The sequence below is a fragment of the Syngnathus floridae genome, chromosome 20 (genome assembly GCF_059516105.1).
Source record: "Syngnathus floridae isolate MCC-2025c chromosome 20, RoL_Sflo_1.0, whole genome shotgun sequence".
Taxonomy (NCBI): domain Eukaryota; kingdom Metazoa; phylum Chordata; class Actinopteri; order Syngnathiformes; family Syngnathidae; genus Syngnathus; species Syngnathus floridae.
This window is the reverse complement of record NC_142432.1, coordinates 3,781,972-3,803,772: the sequence shown is the minus strand read 5'-3', so window position 1 is coordinate 3,803,772 and position 21,801 is coordinate 3,781,972. Positions and strand designations below refer to the sequence as shown.

Sequence of the window (21,801 nt, the reverse complement as noted above, 5' to 3'; positions counted from 1 at the left end):
CTTGAGTATATTTCTCAGGTGGGTCACTCCAGAATTGTAGAAAATTTGACAAAATGTAACAGTATGATGCTGTGAAGTTCTCCAACACTGCAAACGACAACGACAAATAATAATTTTTCATTTAGGCAGCCATTTATGCCAAAGTCTAGTTGCAGATTGTGAATGGCTTCTTTCTATTACTTTTTTTCCCGATTAAATACACCATCTCACAAATTGTCACTGCCCCCATATGCATTATGTCTTTTGACAATGAAAACCATTTAGAGCTCCTTCCCCATCCATCTACTACACCCTACCAGCGTCAATTAACAGTCAGACGACACCATTGTTTCCAACACAGCGGTTCCTGTTTACCATGACAAAAAGGTCATTCAGAATTTGTCCACTACCAAGCTCATTAATGCTCACTACCTATTAACGCTGATTAAATTGATACATGTCCAGGCTGGGGAAGAACCCTTTCGGTAGATATTGATAATGATTGATGATGGATGTTAGTTATTAAATGTGAAAATACAGAAACGTATTAGTCTACTGTACTAGAAGTTTATGTTTGGCTAATCACATTAACTGCTTGTTTCCAGTATTCCAGAAAAGAAATGGGAGCAAGGAAAAAAACCACACAATTGCATAAGTTCAAGAAACAGCAAGCAAAAAGTGCACAATGTGTGACAACGAATCCCCCGAATTGCATTTCTAAACAGCAGCTGAGCGCACGGCCTTGTGGAAACAATGCATGTGCAGATTAGCCGACAGATTATGTATACTGTTGGAAAAAACTGCCAAGAGCTAGAACTCTTCATCCCTGCTCTATTTCTCGCATGTAGCTCATACATCTTTATACTCAAGCAAAAGTTTCAATAGAAATCAGCTGTTTTCTAGTCTTTTGTTAACTTTCAGTCATCTGCTGCTATCTTCCATCCGGTTCCATGGCCGGCATAGCACAGATGACAGAAGAGGTGATAGGCGGGCGGAAGCTGATGTGCGTCTTAGCACCGATCTCCGGTTACACTTTCCTCAAGCGCATTGGAAGCGGGAGGATTATCAACATTCATTGGATTAATTCAGGACTGGATCTGAAAGTTTCCCCAAGTGCGCTTTAACCTTGGTCTTTATGTTTAAATGAAGCTTTAGTGAAGTCAAATTTTGTGAAAATGGACATCATGTAAAATTTCGGATGGATTCTTTGCCAGTCTGACATTTTTCAGTGACCCTGACTTTATTTGTGTTCATTGTTGTTAACCAGAATTGATTGGGTGAGTCTATTCTGTTTGCTGAAAGGACCATCAGAGAAATAAATGGCCTGGGATTCCCCCGAGAGATCTGGGACAGGCCTTGCGGGTCTCATCTGAGTGGAATCACCAATGGGGATCAGCTGGGAAAGCATCAGGGTGGAGGCAATGGAGTGGAAGGTGAACATGACGCATCAAAATGGCTTCTAGTCATCATCTGGAGAGTCTGAAAGCTACTTCAATATGCAGCATTTGTCACTATTGAGCTGGAGGGTTTAAAAATAGATGACATAAAAGCATCACTATGATATAGTTGACTTAACTTAGCACATCCTCTGTTTTGTCATTGGAGCTTTGTTATCAGGCGGTGGTACACTCCACCTACTTTTTAAGGGGCGGAAAAGAAGACATGTCAAAAACCTCAAGTGAACGACAACAAAGTCACAAAGAGACCCAAAGGTAAAGGATTATTGCACTAACAACTGATTGCATTAATATTGAGAGGCTCATGATTTTTTTTTCTAATTATTATTCATGTTATTATTATTATTATTATTATTATTATTATTATTATTATTATTATTATTATTATTATTATTATTATTATTATTATTATATTGGTTGTCATATGGTGTATTCAGACCAGAAAAGTCCTTTGGTCCGCTGGTTTGGTCCGGACCAAAAGCGGATTTAATTTTTTTCGTTTTGTGCGCTTCCTATTTAGACTACATTGTGCAAGCAAAGTATATTTTATAAACACACCCACGCTTGTGACGATCTGTGCTCCCATTCGACACAGACCCGGAAACGGAGGAAAACATCGGAGTCTTCCGTGCTGCGTTCCTGCTCTGCATATTTGTGTTGTTGATTCGGATCTACGCTGTTTGTGTTCACACCTGGAGCGAACCTGTTTGTTTAATCCGCACCAAGATCCGTTTGCGTGTATTCACATCTGCAGAAAAGGTCCGGACCAGCGTTATACTCGAACCCAGTCAGGTCTGAATACACCCATAGTATTGCAGTATTTAACTTGAGTTGCTGTTTTTCCAAATGTGTTGAAAACAGATGGCCATGAGTGTGCAAAGCAGAGCCCTTGGGGCCGTTATCGGGGCCGCTGTAGCAGATGCAGCAGGTGAGATAAAATGTACTCAATATACTGAGAAAAAATAGTTTTGTAGACCTGTAACATAAATCAATTAGTTGTTTTTATCTCTAAATACATCATCGGCAACATAAATGGTTTTGTAATGCACTTTCATGCAGAGTAAAATTTTATCCGATTATTCGATTAATCGACGCAATAGTTGATAGAATAAATATTTAGTATTTGTTGTACTACTATTTTGCTATCCAGCTCTGTAGAAGATGTATTTACCATATAGCCAATTACATTTTGATAATAATTTTTTATACAATAAAAGCCATAGAAATTGTGAAAATGGAAGTTAAGGTTATTAGTTGTTTTTTTTATGTACGCCACAAAACCAGACAAGTTGAGTGCATCTAGAGGCAACTGTTCTAGCTGATAAAAAAAAAAAAAGGGGGGGGGGCATCTCGATATCTAAAATGAGCAGCTAACAGCTTTTGGCAGTTCCCAATAGTTTCCTTTAAAGTAGACTCAGATATGTTCTTGGTTTCTGTATCAACTGCATGTGTGTGTTCTCCAATGCAGCCCAGCCCATGCACTGGATTTACAATCTAGACAGACTCCGAGAAGTTCTCGCTGACCTGGAACCCACACCAGAGTTTCGTGCCGACTCTGCAAATCCTTTTTACCGCAGGAAGACGGGCGAGCAGACGTGCTATGGAGACCAAGCTTACGTCCTGTTGGAATCGTTGAGTCAGTGTGGAGGTACACAACTGAGTCAGGCGAGACAATGTGTCATATGTTGTAAAACCTTTTTTTTTTAAAAGATTATTCCCAAATGTGTCATCACCACTGGGAAAGAAGTCAATTAGCAAATTCCCTGAGAAAAATAAAACAGTGATTAAATACTGAAATAAAATAAATGGATTATTTCCAGAAGGAGCCAGATTATAATGTTGAGCAATCCGAATTTTTTTTTGTGTCGGCAGGTGTCAACGTGGAGGATTTGACTCAGCGTTTCTACAAATTCTTTGGCCCGGGGACAGTGTATGACCTGCCAGTCAACGACCCTTACCGCAAGGAAGGAGGTACAGTAAATGTTCACTCGTTACTAAGTTCAAAAAATAATTAAAAAAATAATTTTTTAGGCCCCAAAGCTGTTCTTCCGCTTGATGGTCCATGGAGGCATGCGAGCATCAAAGTTTTCTTAAAAAACGTGGATTCCGGCAAAGAAGAAACTGGTAAATAATAAAAACAACTATCATTAGTGATTGCTAATTTGCTTTGTGACTTTTTTTTTTTTTTTTTTTTTTGAGGCTGTGACAAGGACTGCCAAATGGACGGCATTACCAAGCTAGCCCCAGTGGTAGCTTTTTATGCCGGCCGACCTGAAATGCTGGACCAAGTGGAAAAAGTTACACGGGTGACCCAAAATAACGACATGTGTGTGGCTGTGACATTGGCTGCAGCTCGGTAAGGAGAGAGAAAATTAAAAAAAAGAAACAATGACGACATTCCATTCTTAACATTTGGTTTCTCGTTGGAGGGAAAGTTGTAAACCTCAACCGGTTTGTCTGTTTTATGAATGTGGTCAGGTTTTTGGAACATTTTATTCTGAATGGTCCAAGTTCCAAAGCTCTGGAAGCAGTTTTGGCTCAGTTGAATGATCCACAAAGACAAAATCCTCAAGAGCTTGATAATGCAATCATTGGTGAGACTCTTTGTATTTAAAAAGCATCCTCCAAATCAAGATAAATGAATCCTTATTATTATTATTTATTGCTTTTTATGTCTTTACGGAAGCACAACTCAACGAGGTGAAGAAAAACCTGGCCAAGCCGACCCAGCAGCTCATACCCGCTCTCTTCACAAACACATGAGGTACATTTAATCTGATGACACGGCAAAATTCTCACCCCCCTCTGGTTCTAGCCTTTCATCTCCCCACTAATGATCTCCTTTCAACTGCCTTTTTATTTTCCCCCTTCCTACTGTGTTAACCATCTTAAGTTTTACAAGACTCAAAGGTGGAGACGATAAATACTCGTGAAAAATTTTGCCCCCGGGAGGTTAAATTATGATGTTCGGGTTTTTTTTTTCAGGTTTGCCCGGTGCGTTCCAAGGAGCGCTACATGGAGTCCTGACATCCGGTCGATTGGATGAAGCTGTCAGGGACACCATGCGCTGCGGGGGATGCACCTCCAGCCGAGGTTCCTTCATCGGAGCCTGCTTCGGGGCACAGGTCTGGGAACGACCCACGATGAGGATTCTGGAGAGCAGAATCTGAGTCACACACTCCAATATCCTGCAATTATTTTTTTTTTCAAACTCCAAACCTGTCTTAAAATTCTCAAGGCTGCTCATTCTGGGGATTTTTTTCAAAATTGAGTTTAGCTCCCCATTGTGGATAAGCACACACACGTTACATCCATTGTCACGCTATTAAAATGCGCAGTTTAAAATGGCAACGTGTCAAACGACTCCATTGAGGGAACGTTGTCAGAAAAGCAAGAAAAATCATTCAAAAGGCATTTGTGTTTTGGATGCATCTGGTAAAATCGAATCAGAAAGCTGGACTGCATGAATTTCTAATCAAGTACGGAAACGTTTGGATTTGGGCTAGAGGCCGGCTTGATTTCACTTCTCCATTTTGGAAGGGTAAACGCTGATCTGGCTCGTGTTTCCAATGTGGGGGCGGGATGGTGATAGCTGCGTCAGCTACAATGACATCATGGCAGCATGATGCTTCGTAACCTGCCAAGAAATTCTGCAAAGAACACGACACACAGTAAACAGGACAACGACCGAAGTCATTTTTTTTTTTTGCCTTCTGTCTCCTTACCACCTTCTAAAAAGAACACAAGTTTGAGTTGTGCTACTTTGGAGGTTACATAACATAAAAGTGCTATGTTGTGAAATGAGTTTGAGCCTGGAGAAACTTTTGTTCCCCATATGTGTCACTCAATCTTATTTTAATGATGTCTTTGCAGACTGGCCTCCAAGGAATCCCCGAGTCCTGGAAGACAAGAACGCTCAGATATCCTCGACTGCTGGAGCTAGTTGAAAAGATGTTCCAAAAATCCGCTTAAATTGAAGTTGCGGGCTTTTCAGTGCGAGTTACTTTCCTTCAGTTGCAGATGTGCTTTGAAATGACAGTTCGTGACGGTCTCGTTTCAAAAGTCTCCGACTGAACGAGACTTGAATTTGTTTGTCGTGTCAAAAAAAACATCAGTTGCTGATAAAGGATAGTGTTACTTGCATGTGCGTGGTGTTTTAATTGAAGTTCCCAAGATGGATAGTTGAGGTTTAACGTCTGGAAACATGATTTTTTTTTTTTTTTTTTTTTTTTGCTGAAGTGAAGAATTCATTTGGTTTTCGTCTTCCCACTCCACGGAGCATGTTTGGTTATTGAGAAGTGAAAGAGCAGATTTACTACTGGAACAACGTGAGACTGAAAATAATGCTTCCCTCAAAGGAGTTGTTCTGGCTTCTGAAAAGTGCTGACTTTTATTTTCATTTAAAGCACTTACCACAACAAGTCTGAAGTTGAGAACAGCTTGATAACTTTTACATTACGGATGTAAAATAATATACAGATATATAACAACCGCTTCATCTTTTCCCAGAGTGAAAATATTTTCACTATAAAAATGTCAAAGCGTGGTTTCAGAATATCACATGAATGAAGCTGAAGATGAATAAATTTCCACAACATTGTTTTGTTGGGTAAATATGTAAGAGTGCATAGGTAACAAGCAGAAGGGAAGTCATTTGATTTCTCCCTGAGCCTGACTTCCTCCTACACAGCAGGTCGTCGTGCATGTCTGGCATAATTATATCCAGACCTGAAGAGTTCTTGTTTTGTTTCCCCCCAATCTGCCAAAATCCAATTCCACAAGGGAGCTTTTTTTAAAACAAATTGGTTGTCAGGTAAATTGTGAACTGATTGACAATATTTTTGTAAGTTCAAAAACTATCCCATGTATTAAATTTGGCATTGACAAGGTGCAGAGAGGCTTAGTTATGACACCACTTGTGAATGTTGTCACGATTGTAAATTTTGGAGTCGAGCCTTGACAGCAAAAACACACCCACGTTCGCTGACATGAGACAGATGAGCCTCCTCCTACTCGTCCCAAGTGACTCCACCACCTGGAGTTAATATACAAGTCATTAAAATACTGTTATATGTGTACTCTTAGTGGCAGCATACAATATTTTGTATTGAGGGAAAAAAGCCATTGATGGCTGATGATTGAGAGGTCAAAAGTTCATGGCCATGTAGTGATAATGATGGACAGCACTGCCTGGCACTTTTGAGATTCTGCATTTCTTCCAGCCTTCCTGGGTGGAGCTCTCCCTGTACTTGCAGTTTTCTTCCTCTCATAGCATGTTAGGGATTTATGAAGATTCAGAATCGTCCATAAAGTTAAAGCTGAATGGATGTCTGTCATGTTGCCAGGCAACCAATTCATGGTGGATGGAGGGATCTATATGGCTTGTGTGGATGTGATATATAAACCACAGTTGTAGTACTAAGTAATTGTAATTGCAGGGAATGGGGCCTTCCTGATTTTTTGTTTTTAAATTGACAATTACTTTAGGTTATGTTATGTGTGTACATGGAGCTGATTATCTAATTTAAAAAATATTTTTTTCCCCAAACGGTTTACTTTGAGATCAAAGCACAAAAAACAACAAAGTTTTCAAAGCTTAGTGTGTGCAACAAAAGATCGTAATGACATGACCCCCTAAACGTGACGTCACCAAAAGCCCGCATGCGCAGTATAGATCAAGTTGCTTTTGATGAAGAGGGAATTCTCTTGCTGTACTATCATCTTTGTTACATTCAACAGCTGGGTGGAACTCCGGACAAAACTTGCTTCAGTGACGTTTTGCAAAGAGATGGAAATCGGACTGCTTTGAAAGAACCCTCCCGTAGTATCAAGATTTACTTATTAAAATTGTCATGGATTTTAATGTTAAACGTCTCGCTGCAGACGCGGGTACCTTTCTGAGCCGTGCTGTGCAAGTAAGTTTTAAACGTTTTTGCTAGTGGAAGTTATTGCTAATTAGCTGCTAGCTTACCCTCCCAGATACCTTTGAAAATTTAACAAGTTCGCCGCTGGCTGTGTTGTCTAAATCAATATTTATTAAACATGGAGATGTTTGTAACTACCACGTTATGTCAACTGCAGTAGGCAATGTTTGTGTGCTGATTAATTTAACCAACCATCAAAACAGGCCTCTATTAAGATAATGCTCTTCATTAGCTGGACGCATGACGTTGGATTTTGTCCATCTGATATCATGAGATGTTCCATCCCAAAACGTATGCTTACAAATACTTGTGTTTGGTTCTTTTGAAAGTTCACAGAGGAGAAGTTTGGTCAGGCTGAGAAGACAGAGTTGGATGCCCATTTGGAGAATCTTTTGGTAAGAGCTGAGGCCACCAAGCAATGGACAGAGAAGATTATGAAGCAAACGGAAGTCTTATTACAGCCCAACCCAAGTAAGAACATACTTTATTATAATTAAATATTATAATATATTTGTGTCATATGCATGTTAGCCCATGATGGATGACTTGTACAGTATGTGGAATTTTACGTTTGCCAGGACATAAGATGGATGTTGGATGAGATCAACTGGATTTGTATTTTTGTTTTCCAAAAGGTGTATTTACCAAATGTGTGTCACGTTGTTTGAAGCTTTCTTGTGCACACTGTGTTCTATTTGACAGTCCTTACTGTTGTCTCATGACTTTGTAATTGAGTTTCCCCTTGTAATTTCCAGATGCCCGACTTGAGGAATTTGTGTATGAGAAATTGGAAAAAAAGGTTCCGACGCGACTGAACAATCATGAACTGTTGGGCCAGTCTATGATTGACTCTGGAAATGAATTTGGTCCTGGCACTGCTTATGGTGATTATCATCTATGTTTTTGTACCACATACATTCTATGCTCTCTATTATCCAATATTTTATTTGTGTTGCTCACTATTGTAGGAAATGCTTTGATCAAATGTGGCGAGACCCAGAAACAGATTGGCGGCGCAGAGCGAGAGTTGATTCAAAGTTCTGCCATCAATTTCCTGACCCCATTCAGGAACTTTCTAGAGGGGGACTTCAAAACAATCCTGGTGATTTCTCATTTGATGTCATTCACACAATGCTTGCGGTTGTATAACAGTTGGCCTGTAGTCAGTAAACTATACCTGACGAAATGTTTAGAACATTTTTAGTAGAACAAAAACAGTACCTGGAAATCGAGTGTGTTTATTTGTCTCCAGAAAGAACGAAAGCTGCTGCAGGTCAAGCGCTTGGATCTGGATGCGGCCAAAACAAGACTCAAGAAAGCCCGCATGGCTGATGCTCGAGCTGCGGTATGTATGTGATCCTAAATAATCGCTTATCATCTATCTGTTGTTTACATCTGGGTGTCAGTTATTTCAATGTTGAAAATGTTTCTTCCCGAAAAATATGAGGCAATGTCCTCTTGAACGAAGTTGTAAGGCCGTATGAAGTCACATGACTCTGTGTAAATAAAACCTCAGATCCTCAATTCCAAAGTTTTGTTGTTAATATTGTGCTGTGCGGCATTCAAAGTCGCACTTTTGTCACGTCAAAACAAAGGCACGTCGTCTTAAGTGTGATCCGTAGTTACGCGGCAGCTGTAGCTCTAACTTGTGTCACTGTTTTTAAATTGCAAAGCAGCAGATGTGAGCAGAGGAAGTGACAGCGGTAAGTGGAATGTTGGAGCTATGTTTGACCTTAGCAAACAAAACAAAAAATTCATCCAGACATACATGCACACAGCAAAAGCATCGAATCCCCAAGTCACTCATCTCGTGTGTCTATGGTGGATTTGATCTAAAAAAAAAAAAAAAATTGTCTCCCGCAGGCAGAACAGGAGTTGAGAATGACTCAGAGTGAATTTGACCGTCAGGCTGAGATCACCCGACTGCTGCTAGAAGGCGTCAGCAGCACCCATGTGTGTATTTCCACTTCGCCCCAACACAGCACGTCATCTCAATCTCACGACACATTTAGAAAAAATTGTCTTGTGCACCAAATTTTTCAAAATATCTTTCCTGCCTGACAGTTGCCGAAGTGCAAATGTGATCTAATTACTGCTAATGCCCTTTTATTGCACTCAAAGGCTTCTTGCATTAGCCAAGTTGTTATGCTAGCATCAAAGCAGCTGAAATAATGAGGCTAGAAAAACATGTAAAAACATTTGAAGGCAAAGCGGGTAACTATTTACTTAATTTGTTCTTGTGGGGGATCAGGCGCACCACCTACGCTGCTTGAATGATTTGGTGGAGGCTCAAACGATATACTACGCGCAATGTTACCAGTATATGGTGGATCTGCAAAAGCAGCTTGGAAGGTAAAAGAATCGTTGGGAAGAATCAAGGAGCTTTTCGGCGTCTAATTCTTGTTTCTCCTCGCTGCTAGTTTCCCTTCAACCTTCTCCAATAACAACCAGTCGTCAGTTACGGAAGGGGCCAGCATCTCCGTGCCCACCATACCCGTGTCGGCCTCCCTGCCCACCTCTTCCAGCCGCGGCGGCTCGACCGCGTCGGGCGGATTCAGCGAATTGCGCAGCTCCAACGGCAGCCGCAAAGCCAGAGTCCTTTACGACTACGACGCGGCCAGCAGCAGTGAGCTTTCCCTGCTGGCTGATGAGGTAAGACACTTTAGTACAAGTGCTATCTTGAATTTGAAGTGTTTTTTTTTTTTGTGACAAGCACTTGACATGGCTCCCGTGTGTGTTGTCAGGTTATCGTAGTCAGCAGCGTGCCAGGCATGGATTCAGACTGGCTGATGGGAGAGCGAGGCAGCCAGAAGGGCAAAGTGCCAATTACCTACCTGGAGCTACTTAACTGAGTCTTCGGATATGAGCTTCTGCTGCCATGTCAAGTTACTTCCACAGTATATATTAAAAAAAAAAAAGTCCGGCACTCTTAGTCAGGATACTTGGAACTCAAAAGCTGGAATAAATGCATGCAAGTGGAAGGAGGGGGGGAATGGAGCTGATGTTTTAGTATCCAATTGCCTTACATTTCAAAAAAAAGTTGCCTTTCTTCCATGCCTTTGTTTTTTATGTTATCCAAACAGCAGTATGTTCCAGAACATCTCCCAAAGTGTTTTGTTTTTGTTTACATAATATGAATATCTCAGAAATGTGTACACATCTCAGATTGTTGCCGCTAAGTACATATTTTGGAATCTACTTAAGTCACAAGTGCTGGGTAATGCTAGTTCAAGTCGTTATGTCACGGCGGCATTACGGATAACCTAAATCTGAATAGGTTTAATCATAATGAATATTGTACATGTGTATGATGTAGTAGTGGTAACATTTGTGAGCAATTTTAAGTGCCAGATGAAATTAGTAGCAACTAAATCCCAAATGTATTTAAAACAAATTATAAAAAGATTTATTAACTTTTATTAAGACACCTATTTTGTCTTGCATTAATTGCAACACTGTTGAGATGGACAAGTTGTTCAATTTTTTTTTTTACGTATTTATTGCGAATTGGAAAACTTAATTGTCACATCTCAGTAGGAAATTGACAACCCAAGGCTACTTTATAAGTTTTTTATTGCTGCATGCATTTTTGGCAAATGATTCGATTTTTTTCATATGATGCGCTGAATAATATATCTTTGGTATTATCTGATCTGATGTGCGGCATGGCTAACACATCAGGATCCTACCCCAACCCGAATTGCATCTCAGTATCAAAATGGTGCCTTAATTATTGTGTGAAACCCATGCTATTTGCTTGATAACATTTGAAAAGTGGAAACATTAATAAAAGATAAAATACAAACTTGTCATAAGAATTCATTTTTGTTAGTAGTTCTATGACGTTTTGTAATGAACAGTGACGTGTGCAGATTGTGCCACTAGGTGGCAGTATTCTACTGTGCCTTATATCATGCAATTGAACTACTGCGATCAACCTAACAATTATTACAATAATAGAAGACATTGCGATCATAATTATTACTCGAATTTTTACAGATTTTCCTGTTGAAAGTCCACAGCAATTATCTTTAATTTTTATTTATAAACTGTCATTTAAAAAAAAAGTTCAGTTTGGATTTGTTTTTGGTTTGCACCAGTGGTCCTCAACCACTGGGCCGCGGACCGGTGCCGGTCCGTGGGTCATTTGGTACCAGGCCGCACAGAAAAAGAATAGTTTTTTTTTTTTTTATCGACGGTTAATTCAGATCAAGACGCTCGTCCCACTCACGTAACATGTTAGCAAGCAAAAATAAGTAAGAATTAAAAAAAAAAAAAATTGGGGATGTCTCCCAATTACATCCGTCACTGCACCTGTGTCTCTTGACACAGGTGAATCCAGGTAAAGACGCTCGTCCCAGCCACATGACAGGTTACTCCGGTCGAACCCTTAAGCTAGCAAAAATGAGCAAGAAAAAGATGTTTGGAAAGCTTCTTTGGAAAGAGAAAAAGGCCCAAGAGGAGACAGAAGAAGAAGAGGCTACAACTTCCAAGAAAAAGAAAACTGGATTAAAATCAAGGCAGAATATTCCAATATTGCCACAAAAGCACAAATCCTGCTTCTCTTTCTAACATCCGGGATTTTCTGCGGTGACAGCGACCAAAACAGCAGATACTTAATGGTGAGTTTTATTTTTATGTGGTTTGTATTTGTTTTAATGCCAGTTCATCATATTGATAGATATAATAAGTTTATTTATTGCTATAATTATATATATAGGCCGGTCCTTGAAAGTATGATCTGACATGTCCGTGGCGCAAAAAAGTTTTTGCACTGCTGGTTGACACAATCTCCCACAATCTACTAATGTAGACTCAGCAACTTGACATTAAGCGCTTCCTCTTTCTACAAATAAGTGTTTTTGAATGTGATAAATACTTGTGGTTTGTATTTCTGCTCTTGTTGAGGAAACATCAGTCATTTATAATTACCAGTTTGCTGAATAATTATTTCATATTTAAATGCAAAATAAGAGAAATAATTAAATGTCTACTTGCCCCATTTAGAAAAAAATTAATTAATTATGCAAGACTTCTCTCTAGTTTCGATTTAAACTTCTTCAACCGCCGTGACCTTTGAGCATCACCACAGCGGTATTCTGGTTACCTTCTGGTTAGGCCTCATGCATTCTGCTATAACGGCAGATATCAGCAACTTGCCCGCTCCTCAATAATTCATACACACTGTCGAGAACATCTTTTTTTTTTTTTTTAAAGTTTGTTGATGCATAGTTTTTGAGAGCTAGTAGGTTAGCGAGCATGAGGATCAGCATTCAAAAGTGCCCCTCATTGGCCCTCCATCGGATAGGAAGGAAACTCTTTGAGATACGGAACTGGGCAGTGTGCTGTACACTTGCGCAAAACAGGAAATTTCTTGTTTCCTTTGCTGCTTATAACAACAGCTTGCACCACACCACTTGTGTGTGTGTGTGTGTGTGTGCATCACACATGAAGCGCACGTTCACACACAAAGCTAGGAGGCATGGCCGCAGTTTTACATTTTGTGGTTTTGAACCACACGCTAACGGTGCATGCAGTGGGAAATAAAATATTTTTTATAATGGTTGAAATTTTATTGCCAACCCTAATCAGAGCACCACAGGATAAAATGATCATTGATATAGCATGTCAATAATCCGCCAGGTTGTCCATCAAATGTTAATGCTGGACTGAAAGGTAAATCAGTAAGACGTAGGCTTTAAATATTTTTTTTGGATTGATTTGTGGATCACTTTGGGCTGGAGTGTGAGAAACACAATAACAACAATGCCCACTAAAGAAATACAAATGGACCCAAAAAGCAGGATGTACCAAAAAAAAGGTTCTCCGCTTTCGTCACGGCACAAAAATAAGCGGTAATGCCGAATGCTGTGTGTTTGGAAGAGATCCGCGCATTCGATGTCCGACTGGCCGACCACGTGGACGGTCTTTGTTGTCGTGAAAGTCCTGAACCATTCGCTTTGGCAGCAGTTGAATGGATTCCCCGTCAGGAAAACGGTGTGAAGTTTCAAAGCTAACGCGTCGGCCTGATCCGAGGGAATCGTCGACAATTTGTTGTCCCTCAAATCGAGCTGTCTTAAGTCAAGACTCGAGACTGAAGTCGGAAGATGTTCGAGGGAGTTGCATGAAATATTCAGAGACTTCAGATTTAGAAAATCTGCAAAGTCCAATTCCCCAAAGTGTGTGTTCCCCAAACCTAAGTGCTGTAATGTTCTGCTTAGACTTTTGATAGACTGCTGGCCTCTTAGTCCAGGGTTGTCGGAAAGTTCTAAATGTGTGAGAGCGAGTCCAGAGAATGCAGATGGTGGAATTCTTTCAAGATGGCTTCCCTTGAGGAAAAGCTGCCTCAAGGAGTTACTGGTGTTCCAGGCTACACCTGCCTCACGGAGACATTTCCCTATGTCGCTGTAACTGAGGTCCACTGACCGAAGACCCGGTAAATCGAACACTCGTCTTGAGGATGAGCAATCGAGATCGTTCCGGCTGAGGTTAAGATAAGTCAAGTTGCTAAGCGTCCTCAGCGTAACATCATCCGCTGCAATTTCTTTCAGTCCGTTGTCGCTAACGTCCAACTCCAACAAGCTAGCAGAGAATCGCTCAGATGTTAGATTCAAGCTTTCCAGACAGTTGCTGGGTATCCGCAGTCTGGACAGGGATGGCATTTTACGGATGAATCCCCGTGGGAAGTACTGCAACTTATTTCCTCGTAGATCTAAAAGCTCCACCGAGGAGACGTCGCCGTGAAGGCTGTCGTTCCATAGCTTAGCCGTGACGGTGCTGGTGTTCCTCCCCAGGTTGTGGAAATCGACAGTGGAGGTCAAGTTTGGGAATGTGACCTTGTCCGTTAGGTGTTCATAAAAACTCACAACGTTGTGGGACAGGTGGAGATTGCGTAAGCGGCTCATCTCGGGTAAGAACGGAAAGAAGAGCAGCATGTTATCGGATAGATCGAGCGTCTCGATTTGAAAAGTGACGTTCACGTCCGGCCTGGTGATGAACCATTCGATGAAGTTGTGGCTGGCGTTAAGAACCACCAGCTGGCTCATGTGGAAGTCCGTCAGGCAAGGTAGATAATTGAAGGCCAAGTTGAGCCGTTGCAATCTGGGGGTTCCATCAAAGGCGTTGTCGATCTCAAACAGGAGGTTCCTCTGCAGGTCCAGCTCTCTCACCTGGCGAAGATCTCCGAACGACGTCTCATCCAGACGTCGTAAGAGATTCCCCGAAAGATTTAAGTACTCCAGCGACGTGAGATTTTGAAGAAGGACGGCAGCCATTTCTTCATCTAACTTATTCTCGGATAGATCTAAAATTTTGAGCCCGGGCAGCGTCTTTAAAGCATTGCTGGTTTGCGTGTAGCTAACGTACAGATTATTCATTGCCAAATTCAGATTTTTTAACAATTTGGTGGATTGAAAAGTGTTTGGATGCAATCCTTCCATCTGGTTGCAGGCTAAACTGAGGGTAGTGAGCGAGGGATACTGAAGAGAGTCGTCCTGTAGTGTCTTGAGAAGATTGTGATTGAGATGAAGTTCTTCGGTGCTTCTTGGTAGACCCGCCGGTACTGACGTGAGGTTGGAATTGTTGCAGAGAGCCGTTCGTTGCGTCTGCACACACAGAGAGAAAACACACTCGGTTATTAAATTAATTAATTTTGACCTCTGTAACCACAAAAAAAAAAAAAGGAATGCTACAGTAGTATGAATGGGAGAACTTACCAGCTTACACTGACTGTGTTGTGGATGACTTGAGGCTGGTGCGAGGATGATCCACATGGGTAGCAGTAAGCAACAGATGATGGACGACGTGCCGTGAACTGACATTTTAACATCCTCACTGTTCACAAGACAAAGAGGCTTTTTACAGAAAGGCAGAGTCCTCCCTTCTTGTAAATTTGATTTCCAAGGAGCATTTTTTTTTTTTTACACCTTTTTTGATTTGACGTGTATTCACTAACAAGTTAGATTTTTTTTTAGTCTGATGACTAATATAAAGCCAAAAGTGAGTCAACTCTCACATTATACTCAATTTAATAACGCATGACACAATAGTCTATAATAAAATTATTGTTACGATCATATCCCCTAATTACATTCAATTTACATATATAAGTCTGACACTTAATATTTTTTTAAATATTTCTAACATTTCTTTTTTGTGCAATAATAAATACATAAATAAAAGAAATATAAATAGTAAATAAATAAATGAAGAAAATAAATTAAATAAATACACAAATAAATAAATTAAATAAATAAAAATCAATAAATTAAATAAATAAAAATAAATAAATACATGAATTAATGAAAACTTGCAATAATAAATAGTGAGATCAGCAATGTGCATTGCGCCAATAGATAAACATTAACAATTCTTTCCATTGCTTCTCAGATAGCACCAGTTAGCTTTCCAATCCAAAAAAGTGCATAATGCATGAAACTTACAGAGGTGGTAAGGCGTGGATCCCCCGAGCCACCGATGCCTGCACCCGTGACCATATCGCTGCTTCTCTCTCGGCCGTCGTGCGTGTTCTTCATGTGCCGTCCTCTGACAGAAGCATTGACACCTCGGTTTTACTATTCGCGGAAGCATGCAACGGAAACCAGGTCACATGGACAAGCTGTAATCAGAGAGAGGTTCTCAAGCTCAAAGGGGCCACAGGAAGGCAAATTCTTCTTAACTTTTCTTCTTTCTCATCACCATGCAGAGCGCCGCTGTTATATCTCACTTATTAGAATTTCTGTCGGGAGTGCAGCTGCTACCACAAAGCCTGGCAGAGCGCACTTTTTTAACTTGGCCTCTTGTGATCAGATGTGGAGAGGAAACCAGTCAGTACACACCCTTCCTGCTCGGTTTGAGGCCTGCTGCTATAATATCGAGTAGTTAGTCTTGTATTTTATCTATGGAATAGTTTCGGCAATCAGAGAGTTAATTGCATTATTAAAGAGGAAGCAAAAGATGGTTGTTTACGAGAATACGTTGAATGTGCCCCCACTGGTCGGCATTGTGATTGATATTGTTTGTGGAATTTTAATTAGGCAGCAAAATTGACCCCTTTTTATCCATCTCAGGGGTCGGCCATTTTTCCACTGGTCTCTGGTCACAGCCAATCATGTAGCTGATTAGTGATGGATTAAATGGGTGGATTTTGCCTATTTAATTCATATTCCACAAACGCAACATTAATCGGTGTTTCAACTAGTTGGCCTGCAGAGGGCTGCATTTCAACCCAAATTGTTTATCCTTGGTATCCACCCAACAGCAAAAATAGGGAACAAGGAATAAGGAAGTGAAGCGGCTCGCTGGGCCATAGGTCATGAGTGTGGCAACAACAATCTTGTTGCACATGATTTATTGTGGCGAATTAATGTATCATTCGCTAAAAGGTACTTAAAAACAAGTACTGCTCCTTTAAAGGTTGTACGGTGTGATCATTAGTGCCACAATGAAATGTCGTGAATCAATTGATTCATGAATTAAATTTGGAAGTAAATAAATCGAATAGGCTTTTTTGTACTTGGAAAAAAATGACCGTTCATAGTAAAGCTATTATTAAGAAAACAATGACGATCTATAGTCGTATGACTTTTTTTCAGTCTTATGTGACCTGTGAGGATCGTGTGACCAAGGGTAGCTTAACAATAATGACTTATTTAATGTATCTAAATTGTGTTGATTTTTTTAAAGCCATTCAATGACTTATCACAGTTCAAATTACAAGACAATTTTGAAATGAGCATTTATTTAATGGCATGACATTTAATATGCAACAATTGTGGATAGTCACAACAATGGTCATTTGAGCTGAAGAGGGACTCCATATAGTTCAGCTATTTATAAAATGACAGCTCCACTCTGGTCTATCTGCGCTTCTTGAAGGCTGTGGAGAAAGAAAAGCGTTATCAGAAAAGGAAAAGTGCTTTTTCTACATTTCTTCCATTAATGGGAAGACTTTCCAATTGAACTGATTTGCACTGTGTATTGTAGCAAAGTAATTAGACTGGCTGGTCCTCACCTTTTCTTTTCGTTTTCTTCTTCATGACCTGCTTCTTCTTTTTCTTGGGCTGAGGGTTATCAGCATCCTGAAGCAGTAAGCATAAAGCCATACATTTTTTTACATGTTGGGTTCTCAGGAAATAATTAAATCGCTGCTTACCTGTCCACCCTCACCACCTGTCAGCGCTGTAATGTCCCCAAAGTGCGTGATGCCACCCAGCTGACCAGACATGGACATAATGCTTCGCTTTTTGCCGTTTCTATCTCGGCTTGGCACGTTCAGTCGAACCATCATGGATTCCTCAAAATCTTTCCTGCACATGGAAAATATGGAGTTAGTGATCACGTCCCGTAAAACAAAGCGCACGTTGACTGAATTAACACACCTGTGTAGTTCCTCGCGGCTTTCTCGCTCATTCTGGAAGTCCTGTTTTTCACGGATCTCCTCGGGCGCGTCGCTGTACTGCTGCCGCAGCTCCTGGATCACAGAACTTCTCAACGCAATACGCCGTTGACGCTCCATCTGAGCCTTCTTTTTGTCTGCTTCTGTCATGTCGCCATCTAGTGGGTATAGAATGAAGTTTTTTGTAGTACTGTTAAGGCTGGAATAAACAGGAATGTGGGAGGGATTATCAAAAAAAAAAAAAAATCATTACCATAATACACAGCTGCAATCTTGGGTGGAATGTATTTCTTGTCAGCGGAGTGGGCCACTTTCTTCTCTGATACCTGGCCCTCTTCATCTTCAGACTCACTTAGCTGTTACAAAAAATAACATAACGTTAACAAATAGGCATTTTGAATAGGAAAAAAAAAATCCTGGTACGCGTACTTTACTGATGAGATTCTCCGGGTTAGGACGAAGATGCAGCGGGTCATTTTCAGCTGAAACCACAAACCTCAGGTTTCATTCACTGTCATCCAAATAAGAGTATTCAACTTTGATGACAACTTACCCAAACTCCCAGTGACAGCTGTGCGCACCAGTTTATCAATTTGGTACTTGAGTTTGTGATCAAGAGGTCGCATCTTCTCCAGGACCTAGAACAATTAATTTAGTACAATTAATAATACACTGTTAGAGAGTAGTTACTGGCAGTAAACATCTTACCGTCCTGACTGTTACAAGTCGGGTTAAGGCTTCACTTTCTTTTATTTTTCCACCTTCTGTCTTGATGCTGACCAGGTGAGTGAGGTCTTGAAGATAGAAGAGCAGCAGATGATAGCGAAGATCCAGAAATGACAAACCCTGACCCAAAGGAAGATAAGACACAGAAAGTCAGGGCAAAACTAGGCATTGAATTTTAAGTACATTAATTCAACAATTTATAAAGAAATAAAAATATTGTGGTGATTAAATTTAAATTTCTAACCTTTGTTGTCTGAAGCGCACCATCTTTAACTTTGTTGCTCAGCTCTTGAACATGGCAGGTAACCGCTGCCACCTAGAGGAATGTTTTGGTCATAATAACAACACATTAAATAAGTTGTATTGATCAATATTGTGTCAACAGTGAATGAAACAAAATAAACCCTGAACAAATTAGTAAAGAATCTTTGATTTGCTATAATGCTTATCATACATTTAAAATGATGATTATTTTCTATTATACAAGAACGTAACACACGACGACTTTACCTGCTCTGCAAGGCTATTCAGCAGGTTTACAGTCTCGGGCAAATCATTATCAATCACGTCCTGCAAGAAAATGAAATGGTTATATTACAAACGGGGGTGAAAAGTCGTCAAAATGCATAAGTTGTGAAAATGGCCAAATGTGTGTGTGTAGCTAACTGGCTAGCCATCGTCATTTTGACAACACGCATTTCCTCATTTTGATTTTACGCATTAAGTAAATTCTCATCGGCTACTTTCAATCACAATTATGAATGTGACAGACAGACAAAAATGTAAACAAATAAAAAGTAAAATAAAGCTAGCACAGGCTAACTCACATTGTCGACGGTGGAAGCCATTTTGGCCTTGCTAAAAAATACGGAAGTCGCATTGGGACAAAATATATATAAACGATTTTTTTCCATCACGCAAGGGTAAAAAACATTAAGCCCTAAACTACTCAAACTACAAAATGAGTAAAAAAAATGTTTTGAATTAAATATGTATCAAATATAATTTATTCCCAGTAATCTCATGTGGACAGCTTTTTATACTAGTCCTTTGTGAACCAATATTTAACATCATACTGTGTGTATGTGCGTGTTGGTGTGTGAGAGAGTGACAGGGTGAGAGAGTGAGAGAGAGATGTGGTATTGGCGTGGAGGGGGCGTGGGGTGCATATTTGGGGAATCGTTTTTTTTCTCCCCCTCAGACCATTTACCGTCAAACTGTCAACCTGTATGACAACCTGACAGCATTATCTGAGAGTCTGAGGAGAAACTCGTCATGGTAAGTCATATATTTGTTTGGGGAAATGTTGTGCTTAAAAGCTATATATAATTTATATTAAAAAAAATGTAGCAGCACAAAGTTATTGAATGCATAACAGCAAAATTGTACTTTGCATTATATGTCATCATTGCATTTAATTTTATAGAGAGTGAAATGTAGGCCATATTGTTTTTCTTGTAGTAATTAACTTGTAGCTATAAAAACAAAGTACAGAATAGAATTATAAGATGCAAAAATTATTTTTGTTCTGGTTGTTATGATGCGATGATGTTTTTTCTGCGTATTTACACCTTTTAAGCGCAAATGTAACAATTTGATTCAATCTAAACCACATTAAAAAAACTCAAAGATGCTAATATAGAATATAAAAGGTAAATGCCAATTTTATCCTTGCACAAATACTTGTAATAGTTCTAAAATATGCACATTGTTGCATAAAACAGAAATAGCTACTCTCTCCATGCAGATTATTTTTTTCTGTATCAAAACATTTGAAATTGTTTTTATTAAACACCAGTATTTTATTAAACCCTAGCAGATGTGTGAATCCAGGGTGTCCTCTGTCATCCAGGAGTGGATGACTCCATATCCGAATCAGGCCCACGTGACATTGAACCCAACATCTTCAAGCCCTGCCGGCTCATCCAATTTGGTTTCAATGGACATGATAACATACAGCCAGTCGCAAGGATTGAGGGGGAGCAATGAGGACCGAATAGACGAGCAGATGATGGGACTGTCGTACCTGCCGTACGCGTCCTCTTGTCTCAGCAGCACTGCAAGTTCTGGGAACCACCATCAGAACCACGGCAATAATTTGCAGGTGAGAGACAAGAAATGATGCACTTGTTATATGATGTGCACTAAACACCAACTGTCCTCCTCAGGAGTTCTCTCCTCCTTTCATCTTACCAACCATGCGTGCTCCGGTGGCCAAGAGGAGCATCAGCAAGGACAGCGCAGAGTATCGACTGCGACGCGAGAGGAACAACATCGCCGTGCGGAAGAGTCGAGACAAAGCGCGCAGGAGGATCCTGATGACACAGCAGAGGGCCTTGCAGCTGCAAGAGGAGAACCAGAAGCTGCAGATGAAGATCGGGCAGCTCTCACAGGAGCTGGACACTCTCAGACATATCCTGTCTCAGCAGCACCTGCCGGGAAGTGACGAGGGGGCCGCGGGGGTCACCGCCGTCTGAGCAGAGAACAATCAATTGGTTAGGTTCAGTGCTCAACACGCTTATTAGATCACCTGTCATAAAAATGAGAACATGCGGCAGCATCATGAAGTGCTTCAAAAACGATTTATGGTGGTCTAATAATTTTGTTAAGCACTTGCACAATTCAAGGAGAACCACTACAAGAACTATATCCCAATTGTGCAAAGATACCGATGCTCAGTTTAACTCGAACTGAAAAAAAAAAGTAATTCACAATCCGCTTATTACTTTGGGGCTAGTAGACTGTATGATCAGGTGTTCCCAATATTTTGGTGCCCTTATGCGAGAAGGTCAAAATATTCAAATCACTTATTTGTGTGATGTCATTCAACCACTGCAGCCTGTTACATCAAAACAGATCATCATCATAGTTTCTAGTGAGGATAAGTGCTACAGAGAATAAATGGAAGGATGGATATTCATGTTCTGTCTTGAGCTGCGGAGATGTTTGTAAAATAATTAATAAATATGGTTAACGAAAGTATTGTTTTTGCAAAGTCCCATTTTTTATCTATCTATCTATCTATCTATCTATCTATCTATCTATCTATCTATCTATCTATCTATCTATCTATCTATCTATCTATCTATCTATCTATCTATCTATCTATCTATCTATCTATCTATCTATCTATCTATCTATCTATCTATCTATCTATCTATCTATCTATCTATCTATCTATCTATCTATCTATCTATCTATCTATCTACGTTCTTTCTCCTAGATAACGATGTGATGCAAGCGAACGTATTGTCCATCATTGCGTACATTATGTATTGTATCTTACATCAGGGAACATGGCATCCATCCGCCACATCAT

General features: G+C 40.1%; 5 protein-coding genes across 8 annotated transcripts; 3 read left to right on the top strand and 2 right to left on the bottom strand.

Annotated features, from left to right (window-relative positions):
• Window positions 1-1,603: 1,603 nt before the first annotated feature.
• On the top strand, window positions 1,604-5,579 carry selenoj (selenoprotein J). 2 transcript variants are annotated; one of them, XM_088362825.1, is made up of 11 exons: window positions 1,631-1,691; window positions 2,032-2,195; window positions 2,298-2,364; window positions 2,905-3,084; window positions 3,309-3,407; window positions 3,468-3,560; window positions 3,636-3,792; window positions 3,915-4,030; window positions 4,123-4,200; window positions 4,422-4,561; window positions 5,310-5,579. In XM_088362825.1, the coding sequence occupies exons 3-11, from the start codon at window positions 2,298-2,300 to the stop codon at window positions 5,406-5,408; spliced, it is 1,029 nt and encodes a 342-aa protein (XP_088218951.1). In that variant the 5' UTR covers window positions 1,631-1,691; window positions 2,032-2,195; the 3' UTR covers window positions 5,409-5,579. The 2 variants fall into 2 exon arrangements, with proteins under 2 accessions (XP_088218952.1, XP_088218951.1); XM_088362826.1 differs by lacking the exon at window positions 2,032-2,195 and having other exon boundaries at window positions 1,604-1,691.
• Window positions 5,580-7,142: 1,563 nt separating this feature from the next.
• Window positions 7,143-11,165, top strand: sh3glb1a (SH3-domain GRB2-like endophilin B1a). The gene is made up of 9 exons (XM_088362824.1): window positions 7,143-7,351; window positions 7,690-7,831; window positions 8,116-8,244; window positions 8,329-8,462; window positions 8,613-8,705; window positions 9,224-9,313; window positions 9,612-9,712; window positions 9,781-10,012; window positions 10,105-11,165. The coding sequence occupies exons 1-9, from the start codon at window positions 7,289-7,291 to the stop codon at window positions 10,210-10,212; spliced, it is 1,092 nt and encodes a 363-aa protein (XP_088218950.1). The 5' UTR covers window positions 7,143-7,288; the 3' UTR covers window positions 10,213-11,165.
• Window positions 11,166-11,780: 615 nt separating this feature from the next.
• nrros (negative regulator of reactive oxygen species) lies at window positions 11,781-16,145 on the bottom strand. Its single transcript, XM_088362822.1, has 3 exons — window positions 15,802-16,145; window positions 15,076-15,193; window positions 11,781-14,964 (listed from the first exon to the last, which is right to left on the bottom strand). Exons 2-3 carry the CDS (start codon window positions 15,178-15,180, stop codon window positions 13,042-13,044), a joined length of 2,028 nt encoding a protein of 675 aa, XP_088218948.1. The 5' UTR covers window positions 15,181-15,193; window positions 15,802-16,145; the 3' UTR covers window positions 11,781-13,041.
• Window positions 16,146-17,082: 937 nt separating this feature from the next.
• ngdn (neuroguidin, EIF4E binding protein) lies at window positions 17,083-19,390 on the bottom strand. Its single transcript, XM_088362827.1, has 11 exons — window positions 19,310-19,390; window positions 18,993-19,052; window positions 18,727-18,798; window positions 18,465-18,602; window positions 18,310-18,394; window positions 18,186-18,238; window positions 18,010-18,112; window positions 17,740-17,914; window positions 17,514-17,667; window positions 17,373-17,439; window positions 17,083-17,237 (listed from the first exon to the last, which is right to left on the bottom strand). The coding sequence occupies exons 1-11, from the start codon at window positions 19,328-19,330 to the stop codon at window positions 17,218-17,220; spliced, it is 948 nt and encodes a 315-aa protein (XP_088218953.1). The 5' UTR covers window positions 19,331-19,390; the 3' UTR covers window positions 17,083-17,217.
• A 170-nt stretch (window positions 19,391-19,560) lies between these two features.
• cebp1 (CCAAT/enhancer binding protein (C/EBP) 1) lies at window positions 19,561-21,461 on the top strand. Of its 3 annotated transcripts, none has more exons than XM_088362830.1 (3): window positions 19,561-19,760; window positions 20,335-20,586; window positions 20,651-21,461. In XM_088362830.1, the coding sequence occupies exons 1-3, from the start codon at window positions 19,758-19,760 to the stop codon at window positions 20,957-20,959; spliced, it is 564 nt and encodes a 187-aa protein (XP_088218956.1). In that variant the 5' UTR covers window positions 19,561-19,757; the 3' UTR covers window positions 20,960-21,461. The 3 variants fall into 3 exon arrangements, with proteins under 3 accessions (XP_088218956.1, XP_088218955.1, XP_088218954.1); XM_088362829.1 differs by having other exon boundaries at window positions 19,564-19,760; window positions 20,302-20,586; XM_088362828.1 differs by having other exon boundaries at window positions 19,567-19,760; window positions 20,299-20,586.
• Window positions 21,462-21,801: the final 340 nt, after the last annotated feature.